At 36.1% G+C, this 20236-nt stretch overlaps 1 protein-coding gene and 1 long non-coding RNA gene across 11 annotated transcripts in view; both read left to right on the forward strand.

The window, feature by feature from the left end:
- SLC4A4 (solute carrier family 4 member 4) overlaps window positions 1–20236 on the forward strand; it is a 399538-nt gene that overhangs the window by 361065 nt on the left and 18237 nt on the right. For all 10 annotated transcript variants that reach the window (XM_036021813.1, XM_036021819.1, XM_028505445.2 and 7 more), the window contains 2 exons: window positions 11784–11962; window positions 13081–13153. In XM_036021813.1, the coding sequence (XP_035877706.1) occupies window positions 11784–11962; window positions 13081–13153 (252 nt within the window). The remainder of the gene's footprint in view (window positions 1–11783; window positions 11963–13080; window positions 13154–20236) is intronic.
- Window positions 8745–11160, forward strand: LOC118499724. Its single transcript, XR_004902242.1, has 3 exons — window positions 8745–9382; window positions 9985–9986; window positions 10076–11160. It is a non-coding gene; the product is annotated as an uncharacterized LOC118499724 (long non-coding RNA).

Here is a 20236-nt window from a genome sequence, read left to right on the forward strand (position 1 = left end):
GAATACTTCAGGAGGATTTCATTTAAATCTGAGAGAGTTGTTCCACGTTGTATTTCCTTAGCCACCAAAGAGAGCAATATAAACGTTTCGGCCACTGTCACCCTACATCTGATTTTAATGTGCTGATTATCCTTAATGAAGACAATGACAAATGTTTTTTCAGAAACTACTGAGATCCATAGACACAGACAGCAGTGCAGTGGTGACCATAGGGAAGAGTAGATGGGGGAAGGCAGTGAAGGACAAAGGGAGTCAAATACATGATGACACAGGGAGACTTGACTGTGGGTGGTAAATACACAGTACAATATGCAAATAATGTGTTATAAAATTTTGCACTTGAAACCTATACAATTTTATTAACGAACATCACCCCAATAAATTTAATTAAAAGAAAGTATTGAGATAAAAATATGGATTTTCTTCTTTCATTGGTGAATGTGGTGAGTTATATTAATAGGTTTTTCTATTATTGAACCAGTCTCTTAGGATATAGTTTCTTTTTTTTATATGGCTGGATTTGGTTTGCATAAATATGGGGGTGCAGAAGATTTTTGCATCTCTGTTTAAGAGTGACATTGGCCTGCAATTTTCCTTTCTTACAGTGTCCCTGTTCAATTTTGGTATCAGGGCACACTGTCCTTATAAAGTCAGCTGGAAAATGTTTCCCCTTCTATTCCTCTTCTATCCCATTCTCTCAAACAGAATATAATATTCTCTTTATTTTGTGCAACATGCCAATCAATTATCTGTTCTTTGAATCATCAGACATGCTTGTAAAATTAGCCAGGAGGTTTCTTTGTAGAACTTGTAAAACTGATGTTCAAAATGTTTTAATGGTTATAAAACACTCAGGATTTCTATTTTTTTCTTTAGCAACTTTTAAAGTTGTTTCTATTTCCCCATATTTTCAAATTTATTAACATATTGCTTATAGTATTATCTTTTCTTTTTTTTCTTTTAAACTTTTAATATTCTTGATTTGTGCTTTTTACCTTCCTTCTTCAGTCTAGCTTGAGTTTTGATAATTATACTGTTCTGATTTCAAAGAAGCAGTTTTTTACTATATTAATTTTCTGTATTACATCTTTGTTTTGGTAATATTTTCTTTATTTGTTTTAAGGCCATGTTATTAAGGGCATTCACATTTATATTTAGTTTATCTTTTTAGTGAATTGAACTTTTTATATATATGACTCTCTTTTTTTCTGTTAATAACACTTTTTGCCTTAAAGCTTATTTTACTTTGTACTAATAAATCTGCGGTAACTTTTAATTTTCATTTGTCTGATATGTATTTTTTTCATTTCTTTTTTTCCCAATATACCTTGTGTTTTGTGTCTGTTTTTAAATAATACATAGCTGGGCTTTTTAAAAAAATCTTTTTCTGCATTTTGTTTTTAACTAAAGTATTTAATTTATTTAAATTGATGCTGATGAATGATAGATTTGAATTTATTTTTACCACATTACATTTGCTTTCTATTTGTCTAAATTTATCTGTGTTCTTTTTTTTAATTCTCCTCTTTTGCCCTCTTTTAGATTGATACAGTTTTGTTTTTCTTATTTTCTTTGTTCTCCTTTTACAAATTATTTTGGAAGTTACATATTTTATTCTTTTAGTGATTATGTTGCATATTTTAAAAAGGCTATTTAAGTTCTAAAGTTAGTATTTTACATTTCTTCTGAATAATGCTAGGGACTAAAGAATGGTCTAATTTTTATATTCCTTCCTGAATCATATACTGTTGTTACCCAGATTTTATTGCTCTCTGGATTTTAAAACCCCATTAATTAGCCAGTCAGTATTTTTAAAATTACATTTTTTTTTGCATTTTCTTTGTTTATTTTCTTTTATCTTTATTTTTCATTTCAGACCTGTTTGGAATTGTTTTAGACTTAATTATTTCTTTAAATTATTTTTTAAAAATTATTGATTTGAAGGAAAGAGAGATAAACATCATATTGTTGCTTCACTTATTTATGCATTCACTGATTGATTCTTGTGTGTGCCCTGACCAGAGATCAAACCCCCAACCTTGCAGTATTGGGATGGCCCAGCCAGGGCCCTGAATTATTTCTTTTAAACAGAATTTATCAGACTTTAGAAATTTACTCCTGTGAGAGTCTTTGGGTGGTAACTTTCTCATTTGTGTTTGTCTAAAAATGTTTTTATCTTACTCTCATTCTTAACAGGTGGTTTCTCTGGATATATTTTAGGTTGAAAGCTATTTTTTTCAGTACTTAGAAGCTATATTCCATTATTTCTGACTTCTATAAAAAGCAAACTGTCAGTATAATTCCCATCATCCTTTTGGATGCCTTTATCATTTTTTGTCTTTGTTCTGGAGTTTTACTCTAACCTGCATAAGCATAGATTCTTTTAATTAAATGTTGGGTTATTGGGCTTCCCGAATCCTGTCTGTTACCAATTATGGAATTTTGCAATTCTTTGACTCTTTCAATCACTAATACATCCTTCTGGTGTTCCAAGTAGAGTTTCATTGTACATCTCCATATTGCACTCCACTTTTATGTTATTTATTGGTTTATTTTTTACATTTCTTATCTCTTGGTCTCTGTTCTATTTTCAATATTTTTTCAGATCTATTTTTTTAAATTCTTTCTTCTATTGGTTCTGTTCTACTACCAAAGCAGCTCATCAAATTTTGCTTTTCAAGAATTACACATTTTTATATTTTAAAATTTTATTTATTTTTTCCCAAATCTTCCACTTCAATTTTGCTAGTACCTAACTTCTTTATTATTCTTTTATACTCTTTTATTTATTATTTTGTATATATATTATATTTTCAGGTTTGATTCTGAATTTTGTTTTCTGGCTGACCCTTACTCCTGGTGTTATTCTTCCTTATGTATTTAGAGCTTTTTAAATTTATCTTTATTTTTATTTTTTTATTATGAGCTAATTTTCCTATGTGCATGCTTCATAGCCTTCCAGAGATTTTTATTTGCTTCTGGGAGGTTTAGGAGAGTCCAACCAATTCAGTAACACTTTATTTATTCCTATATAAAATCTTTTATTACAGAGAGTATTTTATGGAAAGTTTTAAACACATATATAAGGAGAAAGAATGGTATAACTTCAGATATATATTACCCATCTTTCAGATTATCAACTCATGTTCAGTTGTATATCATATAAATTCTAATCATCTTTCCCCCTTCATATAACACTTTGAAGCAAAGGTAGACGGCATTTCATATTATCCATATGTTTTAGAGAGTATTTCTAAAGATATCTTTTAAACCATGACTACAATATTATTATCAGTCTAAAAAAAGTTAACAAAATTTCTCAGTATCATCAAATATTCAATCAGTATTTAAATTTATGAATGTGCTATAAGTATAATAAGCTTTAAAATATAATTTATTTCTTAGAATCAGGATCCAAATGAAGTTGAAACACTTTTATTTTAAATCTTTTATAAACTTTTAGTCCACAGATTTTTTTCTCTCTGTTAATGCCTTTTCTCTTTTTTTTTAATACTTTTTGAGGCCACTCATGTTGTTTTTTCTGCTTATCTTTTGCTGTATAATAAACTACCTAAAAAACATAGCAATGTCAGCATAACAATGTCTGAACCTATAGAGAATTTATATGAGTTTGTTTGACTTTGAGTCAAACAGAAGGAATTGAATTACAGGATATTTAACTGAAATTCTATGCTTTCTTGAGGGCTTCTGAGAGATCTGAAAGTGAGGCATTTCAAAGGTGTGTTAAAGTAGGTGCCCAGAAACAATGCACAGGCTTGCTTAAGGCGAAGGTAAGCCTTTTACTAAAGACTCCTAGGCCTGGGGCGTGACTACCCACCATCACCTGCCCAATTAGGAATTTATGATTGAACCACCCTCAGAGGTTACTTTTGGTTAGATTTATTATAGAGCCCATTTTTTAATCCACATGTGACTTAAAACATTTTTTATCATTTCTTGGGTTTCTTTGAATTGACAGGACTCGCATGGATACTTCTTGTTTGAGGTCCCTGCTGCAGTCACATAGTGGCTGGGGCTGGTGCCATCTGAAGGCTTGACCAGGCTCACTGTCCAAGATTGGTCCTTCCCTCCCTCACATGTCTCACATGTGTAATACCACTCCGGAGATTACGTTTTTTCTTTTCTTATGGCGTTACATCTGGAGGAAAGGCCAAAAGAGGCATGTGTTCCCACTGGCTTTCTCTATGGGGTATTTTTTTTTCTAATTAACTAACTTAATATGCTGTGTTTAGAGTATCTTAGTTTTATTTCAGGGTGTGTCTTCCACCTTTGCCTTCTCCCCCATATCCCTAGGATTGATCTCCTGTCCATAGAGTTCAGAAGGTCATTCTAATCCTCCAGAATTCACATGGTTTCTCAGAGCAGGTTGAGACTCCAGGGCTTTCTGACTTTGCAGGTTAACTCTTCCTTGTTGCCATTGTCTTTTGTATCTCGTTGCTTCTCTTACTTTCTATTTGGTAAACCATAATTTGTACAAGATATTTTCTTGATTTGGTCAAGCATTTCTAGATGTTCTAGACCGAGAGAAATTTCAGCATTGATTTAGTTTGAAAGGCTGAAAGTGGTTGTTAACTAATATATTTTAATTCTGACAAAATTTTGAAACATATTAATAGTTTTCATATATAGTTGACCAGATTTGCTATGTGTCCTTGGAAGTAAATGCCTATTTTTATTTTCAAGTTTTCTTATTAATAAAATCCAAAATTTTGAGTTTAGCAAATTTAGAATTGATAAAACATAGAATTTTAAAAATTTTCCTATTCCTTGTAGAAAACATGGGAAAATCAAGGTGTATTAGGGTTTACCTGTTAAAATAGGATTTAAGTATAAAAATAAGTTTTTGTCACTTTTGGAATTGCTTATTTGAAGTTATTCCTTTGATTCACAATAGTTACAGAAAGAGTTCCAGTCTTTTAACACAAATCTAAGGATAACAGTGGAGATTTCACCATGAATTAAAGGCTTTTCACTCTGGATATTGTTTTGTTTACATTTTGTTAGGAAAGGAGACTGTGGAATATGAAAATTAGAAATTTTGTCTAAAACTGTAAAGGATGTTGACTGCTATGAAATTGAGTCCGGAGAGAAACCTGAAGCAGTGAGAGAGATGGAAGCATTGTGATATTAAAAGCAGCATGTTTTTGGGTGGCATTTACTTTGGCTCTGTGTCAGGTGGTGCTGGCTGGCTGGCTGCTCTGTTTGGGATGGGTTCCACCTTTCCACTCTGCTGCACAGCTCTGTGTTGATGTAGGAATGCCAAGGCACTCGGCTTTTTTTTCTTGGCCATCATTTTGGTTAGTTTTTTCCCACATTATCTCTGCAAAGCACTCAAAAGCAAACCAGGCTCAGCAAGGTCATAGCTTCTCTAAGGTCACTCATTCCCTGAGTCATTGCAGAGACAAAAGAGTTCTGAACTGCAGACTGCAAAGCAAGGGATGCATCTCATAAGGAAAGTGATTCTGTTGTAGCTAGAGTGTGGGAGGGAGAAATAGTTTAGGATAGGTGTAGAGAAATAGATATTAGGTGGTTGTAGCAATACATTTTTTCTGATATCCTCTATGGTGAAGCCTTAATTTGAGTGTGTTTTCTTGGATAACTCCAAAGTTTGCCTTGCTTTCATTTTTTTTTCTTTTTACTTCTACTATCAAACCTTAGATCCTGTTATTGCATGTCTATTCTAATTGTTTAGATATAAGTTATATCCAGTCTCTCTTTATTTCTAAAACAGTAATTATTTTTTTAAAATGTGTTGTTCTTATATGTCAGTCCTATATTTCTAAGCCTTTACACATTGGCTTCCAAATCTTTGCCCCTTAAAGAATATCAGTTTGCCTTAGCCTGGGATTTAAGCCTCTTTGTGATATGATCTCAACCTAAATTCAAAACCATTCTCTTCACATACTTGCTACTGGAATGCTGTGGCCAAATGAATTGGTTTCTCTTCAAGTCTGGCAGTTTCTTCTGCTAGTTATTCCGCTCTCAATGATTATCACTTATCAAAATTCTCACTGTTCTTGAAGATCCTCCATATTAAAAAATTTGTCAGTATAGCCATCACTCCTAATGTACTTTCTACTGTCTTTGTTTTTGCTCTTAGTAAGTTTGTGTTACCCTGCAGTCACATGATGTTTGTTTCACAAAGGTATATATTTTATGTAATTACCTTATCTGTTTTCCTGGGTTAAAATGTTTTTAAGATAAGGATCCTGTTTAGGTCCTGTGTTCAGCTCTCATGCGGCTCATCACAGTGATTCATCTACAGCGGACTCAGTAAACACACATTGAAGAATTGTGATTTCTTGGTCACGTGGCTTTCAAAGTTGTGGCACTGGGTGAGATGGGCATTAACTGGAAAACCCACCAGCCCATCGCCAGTTTGCATAGCGAGTGCTTAGATTATCGAAATTCCTATTTAGATGTCATCATGGCAGGAAGTGTTATGTGGGTTCTTTCTAGACATAGCTAAACACTTTATCCTTTGTACTTTTGGGTGTCCTTTCCCAACTTCTTTGAATATGTATTTGCATTGTGTTGAAATTTGTATATAAATTGAAGTCTCCTCATTCTATTGTGAACTATCTCATGGTTCTTGGGGTCCCAATAAACCCTCATTGGGTCGTTGGGGGTTGCTCCTAGCATAAATGCTTATTCTGTGGCCATGCATGTGTACACTACTCCTGATGCCTTTGTAATACCCATCTTTTACCAGATGTAAACTGTACGTTGTTAGGCCAGCCTTTTTTTCTCATAGATTTTTTTATTTCTGTGGATGTACTCCTAAATGACTTTTGTTTTGTATTAGCAAAGCATATACAATATCAAAAGGAAGTAACATTTCACTTTCTATCCTTTTAATTAAAATAATCTCCAGTTTCAGAAAGTAGAACATCCTTTGGATTTATATTCATGAAGACCAGGACTTTTTAATTTATTTTTATTTTTTATTTTATTGTCGTTCAAGTACAATTGTCTCCATTTTCCTCCCACCACTCCCCACTAGTACAGCCATCCCCACCTTCCACCCTTGATCCTACCCCACTTTGGCTTTGTCCAAGACCAGGACTTTTTTAAACTTTAAAGGAGATGCTTAACCTTTCATGCATTTATTGAGTCCTTGCTATGTAAGGAACATTTATGTTAGATGTTGAAGATAAAAATTGTTCTAAGTTATGGTCTTTTTTTTAAATTAGAAAATAGATGTTTTATTTATTTGTATTTAAACTTATGAACCAACCAGCCAAACTGGTAAATATGATGATACAGCAAAATACAAAACATCTATCACAAATACTTGAGTAATGAATTGGGGTTTGTAGTAAAACAGAAAAAGGGGCAGAGGAAATCAATTATGTATATTGTAGCTTAACCATTCACCTAAATGGAGGTTTTTAAAAGGCCTCCCAATCCCAGAAAACACAGATAATCTTTTATCACACATCTTTGTACTTTTACTTTCTATTCTTGAGTTTGAGATTCTACACCCTAGAATAATTCAAAATAGTATTATATTTAATTATCTATAGCCAGAGACATAGTGTATGTCTCTAGCAGCAAGGCTATGAAAATCTCTGATTAGACTCAGCATACCTCACCCCCACTGCTCCGAGTTCTCATAATAGGCATAATGAGAAGCAGCATATCAAGGCATAGATACACAGAAAAATGCTAGGAGAGATACAACCACTGCCAAATTGGGATTGAATACACCTGCCATCACACTGAATGTTCATGGCTAGATGTTTGTGGAGTCAGGCTGCATATTCATGGAGTAACCTGGGAATAAATCCATGGTTTGCTGGGTGCTATAATACATAGGGGTTTGCAGCATTGCGTCATAGCTTTCCCCAGCAGTTTCCAAGGTGACCTCTAAGTCACTGATGGGAGTTTGCTGGAACAGGATCTGGGGCTGCAGGAATTCCTCTCCATAACTGTATAACTGATTGGTCCAGGCCAGGTTGGCCCAGGCCCAGGGGCACCAGGTCTGACTATTTCAGGAATGGTAGTTCCAAGATGGGCTGTTCCAAGAATGGTTGCTGCAAGAGAAGTTACTGCAGGTCTGGTTGTTCCACACTGAAAGGTTTCCAGAAGCGTTCACCAGACATCCCTGGTGATGATAGGAAGAGAAGCCCAGGTACTCTGTAGTTGCTGAGCTCATCTGAGTTAAACAGTTGCTATTCTTTGGCCAGTTGTACTTCTGCCACCTCTTACATTTCATTCTTTGGTTCTGGAACCAGATCTTAATCTGTTTGTAGCTAAGGTTCAGGACATTGGGAAGTTCTTGCATCTGCTGGAGGTTGAGATACTTCTGTCTCTGAAATCTCTCATTGAGTACACAGAGCTGGGTCTGTGAGAAGATGGTTCTGACCTTCTGTTTCTTGACCTGGCCCTTCTTCCTCCTTTGCTACACTGTCATCTACAGAAGTGGGCAGTATTATGTTGGGACTGGTGGAAGAAGCAGGGCTGTTCTGAATAATCAGGTCCATGGAGGAAGGAAGAGGAGAGACTGCAGACTCTGTGTGGAGTGTCTCAGCAGATGACATTGGCAAGGATGCATCGTTTTCATCAGGCTCATAAATCTCAGGCACTTGTGAAGGCTCCCTAGAATTGGATGCTTCCGGGCAGGGCAGGCTTTGGGGAGAAGCCGAATCCACACTCAGGCTTTTCTGTAACAAGAACCAACCAACCCAGTCTACGAAAAGATAAGCTATAATCTTAATGTGGTTGAGGGAAAGGAAGACTTTTTGAAAGGATTGATGTCAAGAGGCACAGAGTAATTATACATCTATTAATTATTTTATCCCAGAACTTTTATTTATTCTGGTGCTTTTACAGTTGCTTTTGTATTCTACTTTCAAAAATCCTCTTTTGTATTATGCGGCCCCTTTTTGCTAGTCTCCAGAATATTTAACTCAAACTTTTCTTAGTTGAAAGAGCTTCAGAAAGCATCAAGATAGGTCAGGGAAGCATGCATGAGTTTTTCTGCAGTAGTTATTCTTTTGACCCGTTGATCTAGCCATTGTGCACACCCTTAGGTTTACAGTGTTCTTGGAGACAAGATTTGGGAATCCTGCCTATTAATTCCCATGTTGGTGCCTCTGATACAGTCTTGAACGATTTAGTCTAAATTCGACTTAAAACTATGTGATATTCCTAGCTGTTCATTTCCTTCCCCTCCTTCAAATGACTCACATTTCTACCAATTAACAAATAAAGTTTTCATTTTCTTTTTGTATGACTAATAATTAATTATAGTTGCCATTGAGAAGAATGTCATTCACTTTTTAATTAATTGAGACTATAGATTAACTTAGAATTAACTATATATTATACACTCTGCTAAGGTGTTCAGGATATAGCCGTATGTAGTCCTACTGCTACTTACAGTTTCATGTCAAAGACAGATAAATACACATGCAACTTCAAATCAGTGTGATGAGTGCTATGATAGAGGAAAGCATAAGGGAGGAGACCTAACCTTACTGAAGTCACCTGTCTCACCTGGCTGAAGCAGGAAAAACTACCAGAAAAGGTGAAGGCTGATATAAGTTTTAAGGATCAGTAGGACTGAGCCAATGGAAGAAGAAGGCAGAGTAGAGGTTATTCCATGTACGGGGTGCTGGATAGGCAAAGAGACAAAGGAACTAATGAGTAAGAAGACATAGTTAAGGAATCGCATGTGTTTGACGGTAGTCATGGCAGGGAATCCAAACAGCAGACAGGTGTGAACAGAGGCTAGATCATGGATGGCATATAGTAAGGTCATAAGACACATCCACAGGTAGGAGTGAGCCAGTTCTGTAAGCTCCACCTTAACGTGTAACCAGAATCCAACCACTTCTTGCTGCCTTTGCTGCTCCTACTCTTGCTCTAACCACCATGAGCTCTTACCTGGAGCTTGTAAGTTAGGAGGTCTTACTGGCACCACTGTCCTTGACCCTCTTCAGTCTGTTCTTAACACAGCAGTCATAGTGCTCAGAACATAAGCAAATCATGTCGCTCCCCCATTTAAAACCCTTCCATGGCTTCCCATTGTACTCAGTGTATGAGCCAGAGTTCTGATAGTTGCCCCTAGTGCTTACTGCTATTTAATGTACTGTGTAGTTTACTTATTTATGCTGTTTATTGTCTCTCTTCATAGAATGAAAACTCCATGAGTGCAGGAATCTTTGTCTGTTTTATTCTCAAGTATGTCACCAACCCCTAGAACTATGCCTGTGAATAAATTTTCAGTCATTGTTTGTTGAAAGAATGAAAGACTGAGCCCCCAGGTGGAGCATGATATTTATGTCATTAGTCAGTGTGTCATGAGTTTATTTTAGCCATTTGCCCTCCTTTAACCTTTGCCATCCTTTCCCTACCTACTCCCCTCCTGATTTAAAGCATTATGCTTTCAAACCACTTAACGCTGAAATGAGCTGGTTTTATGAATATGGATTAACCTCTTTTTTTCCCAAGGAGATTTTCATTCTCAGGCAGACATGGACTAAGTACATTTATGCTTTTCTTTCTTGTGTCGACTACCTTTACCTGTGATGAGTGCTCTGAGAACACAATTAGACCCACGTGTGTGAGCCAGGGGTGAGATCTTGGCATTTCAGAGAGAAGAGAACAATGTTCCGACTAAACTGTAACGAGAGCTGAACCAAAACAGTCACTGGGTTCCTAGTGTAAAATCACATTCTCATCTTTTAAAGCCAACATCTCCATTCCCTCAGATTGGTCATGTTCTGGCTCTTGGTGCAGCTGCTTTCATGCTGTGAAAATGGACTGCTCTGCTGTCTCAGGCTCCATAGGGGTATGAGCATTTGATTTCTCCACAAATAGAGCGGAGAAATAGAACCATAGAATAACACTGTGGACACATTTAACAATATTTATTCAGTGAGTAAAAGAGCTAGACCTTTGTTACATTGTCTGCTCTCCCAGTCAATAAATGTTTTTGCAACCATTGGGCAATGTTTGAAATCAGCCTATCCTAATTAATGGGATATTAATTACTTTAATGATAATGTTCAATAGATTATAAACAGTTTTTTTCATGTACTATAAAAGGTAATAAATGACAGGGAGTAGGATGGAGGGTGGGAAGTGGGGATGGCTGGGATGGGGGGAGTAGTGGGGGGAGTAGGGAGACAACTGTACTTGAACAACAATAAAAAAAAGAAAGAAAGGTAAGAAATGGTCTTCTGCATAACTTCTTAAGATTGCTTTGGGATCTTTAGTCTACATATGCTGAACACTGTCTAGGTGAACAGCACACTGCTTAACAGTCAAGCAGAGAAAGCACAGTGCCTGCTTTTAGGATGCTTTTTATGCTTACATTAACAGCAGCCAGTATCATTGTCACATTTATTGAGCTCCTACTATGTAACAACCACTGCCACTTAAATTCCTGCGAGATGCTTTGCCTCTGTTATTTCACTGAATGGTTCCAATAATTCTTCAAGGTATATGTGTATCTGCATTGTTCTGATTAGACAATTGGATGCAGAGAGGAGAAGTAACAATAAACAAATAAAAAATAAGGAGTAATGAATCAAACTAGAAAAGAGATTATGTGGCTACTTTGTGTCTCATTGTTAGGGCAAATAATATGAGGATAATAAGGTCCCCTCACTCAAGGAGCTGACCTTCTGGTAGCTATTTTTACCAAGTAAAGTGAGTTGGTTTCTTTAACTAATCTTAATTCCCATCTGGAAATATGACTTGTTAGCAATATGAGTATTTTCTTCACATGGGTTGGTCGCCTCTTTCTACAGAAAGGAGCTGGGTATCATCTGGATCTCTTTTGGGTGGCCATCCTCATGGTGGTGTGCTCCTTCATGGCTCTTCCGTGGTATGTGGCTGCTACTGTCATCTCCATTGCCCACATCGACAGTTTGAAGATGGAGACGGAGACGTCCGCACCTGGAGAGCAACCAAAGTTTCTTGGAGTGAGGTATGTTGAGTCAGAAGAAAAAGGCTCTACAAAACACACTGTGGACACACGCACCTGTCAATCATAAGGAAAGGGGTAGATATGGAGGGGCAGATATGGATTTAGCTGTTGATAATTTATTCTCATACTTTTCTAGAAAGGACTACATTTTTCAGCAGAAAGAGAGTCTTCGATAACTTTTTGAGTTCACTTCTTATAATAAATAAATGTCCTTTGATTCATGAAGGCTAAGTGATACAGTATAAAAATGCAAACAGGTCATTTTCTTCAACCTGCAGGTCCTTTTGGTGCTGTGGTACTTATTCTGTCACATCATACATAAAGGCCAAACCCTTTAATCTTTCAGCTCTGTTGAGACTCCATAAAATGCTTAAGATTTTTAAGGTCGTATGAAGGGAAAAGTATTCTTATTTTCCAGTTCATTTTCTATCCTCATAAGCATTGAGAAACGTTGATGTCTAGTTGTTAAATTTGGGTAGCAATGAAGGGCTGCACAGGTCCTACTTTTTACAGCAAGCCCCACCCCTGAGCGTTTGGGCGGAAGCTCACAGACAGCCACCGTTTCCCACGCCACAACAGTGGGTGATTCTTTCTTGGGGGTGGGGGAAGGGGAGTTGTGTGGGAATCATATTTGTTAAAAAGTACTTTTATTGTTGTAGATTTGGAAATTAGACTGATGGGATTTATTGCACTTATGAAATTTCTCTGAGCTGTTTATTAATTAGAATGTGGGACAATGTAATATCTGTCTTCTGGGAAAGAAGGTGTAATTACACAAGAGTTCAAGTTGTTTAAAAAATAAGGGCTTCCAAAAAGCCAGTAATTGATGGATGAAGAGCACGTGGGTTTTTTTCTTTCTTGATTCTAAAGGGAGCTAAGGATTTAGCAGAGTCAGTTTTCTCTTGATGAATTCATATCACATATTGCAGTTAAGAGAATTTTAGAGTTATGTTGAGTTTATATGCTGTCCTTGAGGTATTAATTACATATGATATCAACACCTTTGCTATTCCAGCCAGACGTTGATTTGGTCAATGTATATTCTTTTTGAAGGTGGACAGACAGAGCATGTTTATGAAAATAAGAGGTAGATTGGTAATCTTTTGATTTGGTTTCAGGGAACAAAGAGTCACTGGAACCCTTGTGTTTATTCTGACTGGTCTGTCAGTCTTTATGGCTCCCATCTTGAAGGTAAATATATGAAATACCTCTTCCTCCTTCTCAAATACTGACAGATAAGTGGATTTGTGAAGAGTAGAGTTTCTTATGAGGTATCTGCAGGACTCTCATTAGTTCTACAACACACTGAAGCAGGGGTCGGATAGAATGAGGAGTTTAAGAAACTTTTATCATGACTTCTCATTCCTTTATTCTTTCTATTATTATTATTATTATTATTATTATTATTTTATTGCAATTACTTGGTTGAACCATATTAAATTACCAGTATTCAAACTTTTTGACCTATGAAAATGTCAGTTTCATACAGTTAATTCAAACTGATCTCCCCTCCACCCCACATATTTTATTCCCCTAGATTTTGTACATCCTTTCCTCCCCTTGCTTTCTATTTCCTTGTCCGTAAGTCCTTTTCCCCTCTTTCCCCATATTAGACTCTTGAATAACATGAGTGACTCAGGATAATCATTTTGTAATTCTTCTCCTATTCTTAATTGTTACTATTTCTATTTCCTTTGGATAAAAATGCTTAATATCCACAATGAGTGAATAGAGTAAAATTACTGATTTATAGTTAGAAAACTTAGAACTGAACTTTTGAAAATGACAAAAATGACATGGCAGATTATTTAGAAAGTTGGCAGTCAATATACAGGTTTGATTGATGGCCCGAATGTCTGCCTAATTAGATAAATATAAATTACATATGAAAGCCTGCTTAGAAATAGAAATATGAAACTTCCAGTTTTCTTTTGTGACACAAACATTTTATTTTTCTTTTCTATATAAATGATACTAGTCAGTTATTGATAATTTGCGTCTTACATTTTGAACCACAGTGCAAACCCCAAAATCACCTATAAACATAACAGCTATAAACAATGACTGTTAACAATATCCTCCCAAATTTCTTTTCTGAAACTTTTTGTTATTGTTAAACAATTGTAATTTTTAAAGTTTTTAAAATACTTATTTAATTACATTAGTAATGGAATGGTACACACTTGTAAAGAATGCAAACAATACAAGAAAGATGATGAAAGGCAAAAGCTTTCCATGTCTCTCTGGTTAGAACATTTATATGTCAGTGGCCAATCAGATGAATTTGAGAACAATAGAATTATAATTTCTCAACATATAGATAAGGCTGACTTTGTCTTCAGGGTACTTAGTTAGATTAATACATGCATTATGCACAAGATACCTGGTGAACAGTTAAAAGATTTAAATAATCATCTTTTATCCTTGGTTTCCACAATGTCAATTAACTGGTTTAAATCTTTTCTGACTACAGCCATGAGGAATGTGTATCTCATGCAACACATGGAATAGTAAAATTAAAAATAACCTTACAAAATTCTTCTTTGGTTATAGAGAGAGGACCTAAAAAAGTATGGATTTTATGTTCTATAGCAGCAATTTCCATCCCTTTTCATCTTATGGCAACATAAGCTAATTACTAAAATTCTGCAGACACCAATGTGTTTTTTGCCGATCTGACAAAAAATAGGCATAATTTTGATTCATTCACACCAATGGCTGTTTCTGTGTTGGCTATTTTCCTTTTTTTGTTTGACAATCTAAGGGAAAAGAGGTCAGTGCCCCCGATGAAATAGTTAGGTACTGCATGTCTTAAAAATTGTTGCAGCACACAGGTTGAAAGTTGCTATTCACAGGGGCAGAGGGACGTCTTCTGTTGCTTTTGCCAGTGCACAGCAATTGTGGGGTGGGGTTGAAGCTGTCGTGTTTCACAGCATCAGCTTTACGACCAGAATGCCTTGTGTTCCTCTGTTGTCCCAAAGATGCCAGCACATCAACTGGTGGAAAAATCTAGTGACGGCCTTTTACTGCATAGGCAGTGGGACCCCATCTGGAGAGATCAGATTTTAGAGAGGTCTCTGCAGGCAGCTGTGACCCCATGGTGGAGGCTCTACTGGGGATGAATCTGCTCCCGGGGTCCCTGAAGGTGGGCTTGCTTGACACCCTGTGATGTTTGTTATACAGGGTTTCTTGTACTTCCATGGGGTAGTATAGAGACCTTCCCATCAGTTTGTGTTTACTCATCACGCCCCTCCCATTTTTAATTTTTATATTATTTTTTTCATTACTGCAGTATAAAACCCTAATTCAAAAAAAGTCAGATGTGTTAAAAGGTTCTTTTGTTGTTACTACAGCAAACTGGCCTTCATTTTGGATAGTCTGTTAGCTGAGCAATCGGGTCTGATTCTTGAAGGGTCACAGATAATAGATACTGTATAAGCTGCTTTTTTTAGGACGAGATGCAAAACTCAGATTTTCAACAACACCTCTTCCTATTTTCTGACCCTGCACCCAAATATGGCTGCAGAGGAGTTAATCTGAAAGCCCTTTTGTTCATCATTTTACAAGGATTCTTTTTGCTCCAGATATGCAAAGCATTTTACTATCTACAGGAACAAATTAGAATACTGAGAAAGGAAAAGGAGAGATGTAAGGGATCAAAGAGATCAATGACCAAGAGCTTGCTTTCCCTTCGACCTCCCTTGGTAATCCATGCTTGGGCTTGCCCCCACTCCACTGCTGGAGTCCATAATTGTGTCTATTTTCTCTTCTCATTTTGGGTCAATGCAAAGAGTCACTGTAGGAATCAGAGAAAAAAGCAGTCTAGCAAGCATTTGTGTTACAGAAGATCCTGCCCAAATTATGGGACATGAAATTGTCTTGTTAACATAGTTTCCAACCTATTGTGGGAAACCTGGATTTAAAAACAAGAATAAAATAGTATAGCCAGGACTACCGTGATTCTTCCCTTCAGTAATTAAGAGTAGTTTTACTTTAAGAATCATATGTGATCAAGTGAGCTAGTTTTAGTTCATGTGTCCTTTGTATCATTAAAGTTTGGTAAGTTGTATGGATTTACCACAGAACCATTCTAGCTCATTCAAAAAGTCAACACAGGAAGAAGATTTAGAGGGAAGATTCAAACTAAAATCTAAGTTACAACTGAATCTAAAGTTCCAATTAAAAGTCAAGATTAGCAGTTAAGCTCAGGATTCGCACAGAGAGGCATGACCGGGGTTACGTTGGAGGAGGGAACCTTTTTGCATGTGACTATGTGTATTTCAAAGGAACAGGTGACAACTCTAGAGAATGGTTTTACTTGAGAGTTTGCCTTGAAAGGCAGATCAAGTGAATGGGATCAAGAAAAATGTGTGACTTTTAGTTTTAAAAATGAAATGGCTCAACCATTTCATCCCTCACAAGTTTAGTGGCCTCAGATGATCCTAGTAATTTTCTCCCATGTAGTAAGCAGTATGGGAAGTTGTTCCCTCTGCCTAGCCACGCAGGCTTACTTTGAACATGAAGTTGATGATGTCTGTTTTGATCCCTCTGCCAAAATCTCTCTTTTTACATGGAAGAATATAAGGAAAGATAGTGTACTAGCTTTAAGTTCACGAGGAAATCCCTTCACCTTAGCCAGCTGCGTCTTCCGTTCCTCACATCTCACCACTAATTCAGTACAGAACTGTTGGGAAGCAGGCATAACTGGCTTTCCGGGCTGGTTAAGCAGTTGGGATCTGTGTTTCGGTAGTGGAAATATTGCCTGTTAAGCTAGTGCTCTGTATGGGAGACTTGGGGAGACTAAAGAGCACTGAAAAAATGAAAGTAGTTCCTTGAGCTTACTTTGTTCATTCTTCTAACAAGCCTAAGGAAATAAAGATTATGTAAAATTCCCTGCTACTTCTGTTGCCATGGCTTGAATTAGTTTGTCTATAACAGGCAGAGTGGCTAAAATTTACCTTTCAGATTTGTTTAGTGTTCTAAAATGTGGAGGGTAGCGTTTAACTTGTATTTGGTGAACAGTGGTTGACCTCATACAGTATGCCACACACTCTGCCCATTAACATGGAAAGGGAGATTGATGACAGTGATGATGACGATGATTGTAATAGTAGCTCCCATTTATTGAGCTTGGCATTGGTGCAAGGCTTTTTTAAATTTAGTTCTCCAATAACCCAAAACTATATTCATAGTTATATTCATTTTACAGATAAGAAAAGTTATTAATAGCTTGTCAGGTCACAAAATTCTTAAATGGTAAAGCCAAGATTTGAACTTAGGCAGTTCTGTCTCCAAAGGCTGATTTCATAACCATCGGAGTGTACCGCCTTTTAAAATAAAACAATACTTGCTGTCACAGAATTAATTCACTTTTGTTTCCCATGAGATGATCTTTCCCAGCCTCTCTGATCCATTTTCCAATTATCTTATGTAGAGAAAAAGATGACATTTTCATAAACTCATCATAGCTCACTCCACAGTTTCATCAGTGACTAGGGACCAGATTGTAAGTCAGCAACTTTCTTTATTTTCTTTTTTTTGAAATCAAAATGCTCTGGATTTAATGTAAAATCTCCAACCTTCTAGTACTGCCAAAATAATACAAACATGCCTAAGTTCAAATTTGTTTTGCTTGTCAATGCCAACCTTCATAGGGAGGTTGGGAAAGCACTGTGAAGGAATGACTGTTCTCACCATCCTTTATAGGTTTTTTAGTGTTATGAGAATGGTGTCTTATGGATGACTGATGACAGTTGATGTGGGATCTTTATCACATGGGAAGTACCTGACCAATCAATGTTCTAGTGCTATATCACAAACAAACAAAAACACAAGCATAGTTTCTTTTATATTATCCTCTACCACCACCTCCAAAAAAAAAAGTGGGTTACAGCATTTTAAGACTATGGACCGTTTATCTCAACAAATTCATCCTTTATACAAAGCACATCTTGACAGGCTGATCAGAAGCTCTCTGTCCAGTCCAGAAATTGCTTCTTTCCAACAACTTCCAAGAGCAGCGCATCTCTGGAGTGGTTTGTGCTCAGTTATAACTTCCCAGCATCTCATTGGCTTATACCCAAAATACTCAACATGTAAATATTCACCTATCTGAATCACATTTTGCATCTTAGGAAAAGTATTCTGGAAGCATCATGGCCTATGTACTGTAAGGCTAAAGCTGGTTCATAGCAGGAATGACCAAAAGAAAATATTAAATCATATTTACAGTATTCTCTACTAAAAAAGGGCAAATATCTGTTATTCTAAAATGACATCCTTAAATTTTCAACACATGTCTGTGTGTTGTAAGAACTCAATCTCCCACATTCTTATAAAAACTGAAACACATTTCCTTTTTCATTAGTAGTTTTACTGACAGAAACATGCACATAACCCAGTGTTATCTTTTGTTTTTGCCAATGGAGAAACTTGGAATCAAATTTATCAATTTTATAATCTGTTCGGGTTGGTATAGCTCTTTCTCCCACAAAATTTTTATTTTTCCAAAACTAATTTCAACTGTCCTCTTTTACGTGTGCTTGAAAATTGTAAGCCACTTCAAATATGTTTTGGAAGTTTTAATATGAATCATAACTGCAAATGACTAACCCTGACTGAAGCATAAATAGATGTCTGATTAATGTGCTAATCAGCCTCCTCCAATATATATCAGTCCTAGAGGACAATAAAGCCCTCTGGTCATGATTTTCAATACAGAGTATTCATTCATATTTCAGATTGCTGGAAAATAATAGAAGATTAATGCATAATGCATGCACACACCCACTCTCTCCCACCTGTTGCAAAAGTTATATGAAATTCATTAGTTACTTTCCTTAAATGCATCCAAACAGATGAATAAGATTTTGAAAACCACCTTGTTTCTCACTCTCAAGAAGAAATATTTACAAGGACTTAAAGCTTCCTGTATAAATAACTACCCAAATACAGAACAAATTGAGAAGATGCAGGTCAAACACAGCTGAGCTCCACTCAGCTCAAATTAGACAAATCTTGACTACAAAGCTGTTTTCTTAACATATGAGTTTCTGCAGGACGTGATAAGATTGACTGAGCACCATAGTAATCTCTCAAGCCGCTAATCAAAAACATGGTCCTATATTTTAAAACCCCCAAAAGTGGTTTTAGGGTAACAGAAGCACCTCAGCCACTGAAATAAGATTCTATTAGAAGTAAAATTACTTGCACAGCAAATCCTTTCGCAGTTCAGCAAACAATAAATAGAAGATATTCTTAAAAATCTACTACTCTTCATGATTATTCCATTGGCTCCTTCAACTGTAGTTAAAGTACATAAAAATAATTAGTTGTCATAAAACTTTTGACTACATGGTATACTTCTCATGAAAGAACGCTGGTCTGAGGCAAGTGTGATGCACTTGGACTGGCACACAGCAGATCCTTCTATCACTCTGGTGGGGATTCCTTTTGAGCAGTTACGGGCTGGCATAATGATGATGGGCAACACATCCAGTTCTCCTGAAATCAATCGAAGAAAGCGATGACCAGAGTTGAAGATATAGTGCAGATAGGTAGGTCTAACGCTGGCACACTCACCCAATAAACTCAAAGAGCCCTTACTAACCTAGGCTGAACACATCTGCAAATACTAATGTAGCATTGAAGTGCATGTAGTCAGGTAAATGTTAGATATCACCACCTTTACTATGTATATATTATACTAACCTCCCTAAAGGTTAGTCTTCTGAGAGCATAATTAAAAAGCACATTCCTCATTGCTTTTTACTGACAGGCTTTTTCTGTGAAAGTAAATAGAATATTAGGGTAATGTATTTTTCCTAATGTCTAAATTAGTCATCAAATTTCTAAACACAAGAAAAGGGCCCAACCAGAGCCACATATTAGATATATTCATACTGGTCTAAGAAAAATAAATAAATTAGCTTGAATAAATTAAGAGTGCACATTCAGAACAGAATTGTAGCTTTTGGCCAGCTACATGTAAAGCAAAGGCAAAAGTCTGTCAAGATTAAGGCAGGTATATATATATATATATATATATATATATATATATATATGTATATATATATATATATATATATATATATATATATATTACAATGTGTTTGCTTTTTTTCCCAAGTTCATTTAGTATTTACTTTGATGGCATTTAAAGTACATTGCCAAGCCACAACACAAGTTTTCTAATTTTCAAAAATAGGTGTCATAGAAAGTTTCTCTTGCTTTAGAGTTGGCCTCATACCAATTAATGGTATTTTCTCTTGTCTT

This window comes from Phyllostomus discolor, chromosome 1, assembly GCF_004126475.2.
Source record: "Phyllostomus discolor isolate MPI-MPIP mPhyDis1 chromosome 1, mPhyDis1.pri.v3, whole genome shotgun sequence".
Classification (NCBI taxonomy): domain Eukaryota; kingdom Metazoa; phylum Chordata; class Mammalia; order Chiroptera; family Phyllostomidae; genus Phyllostomus; species Phyllostomus discolor.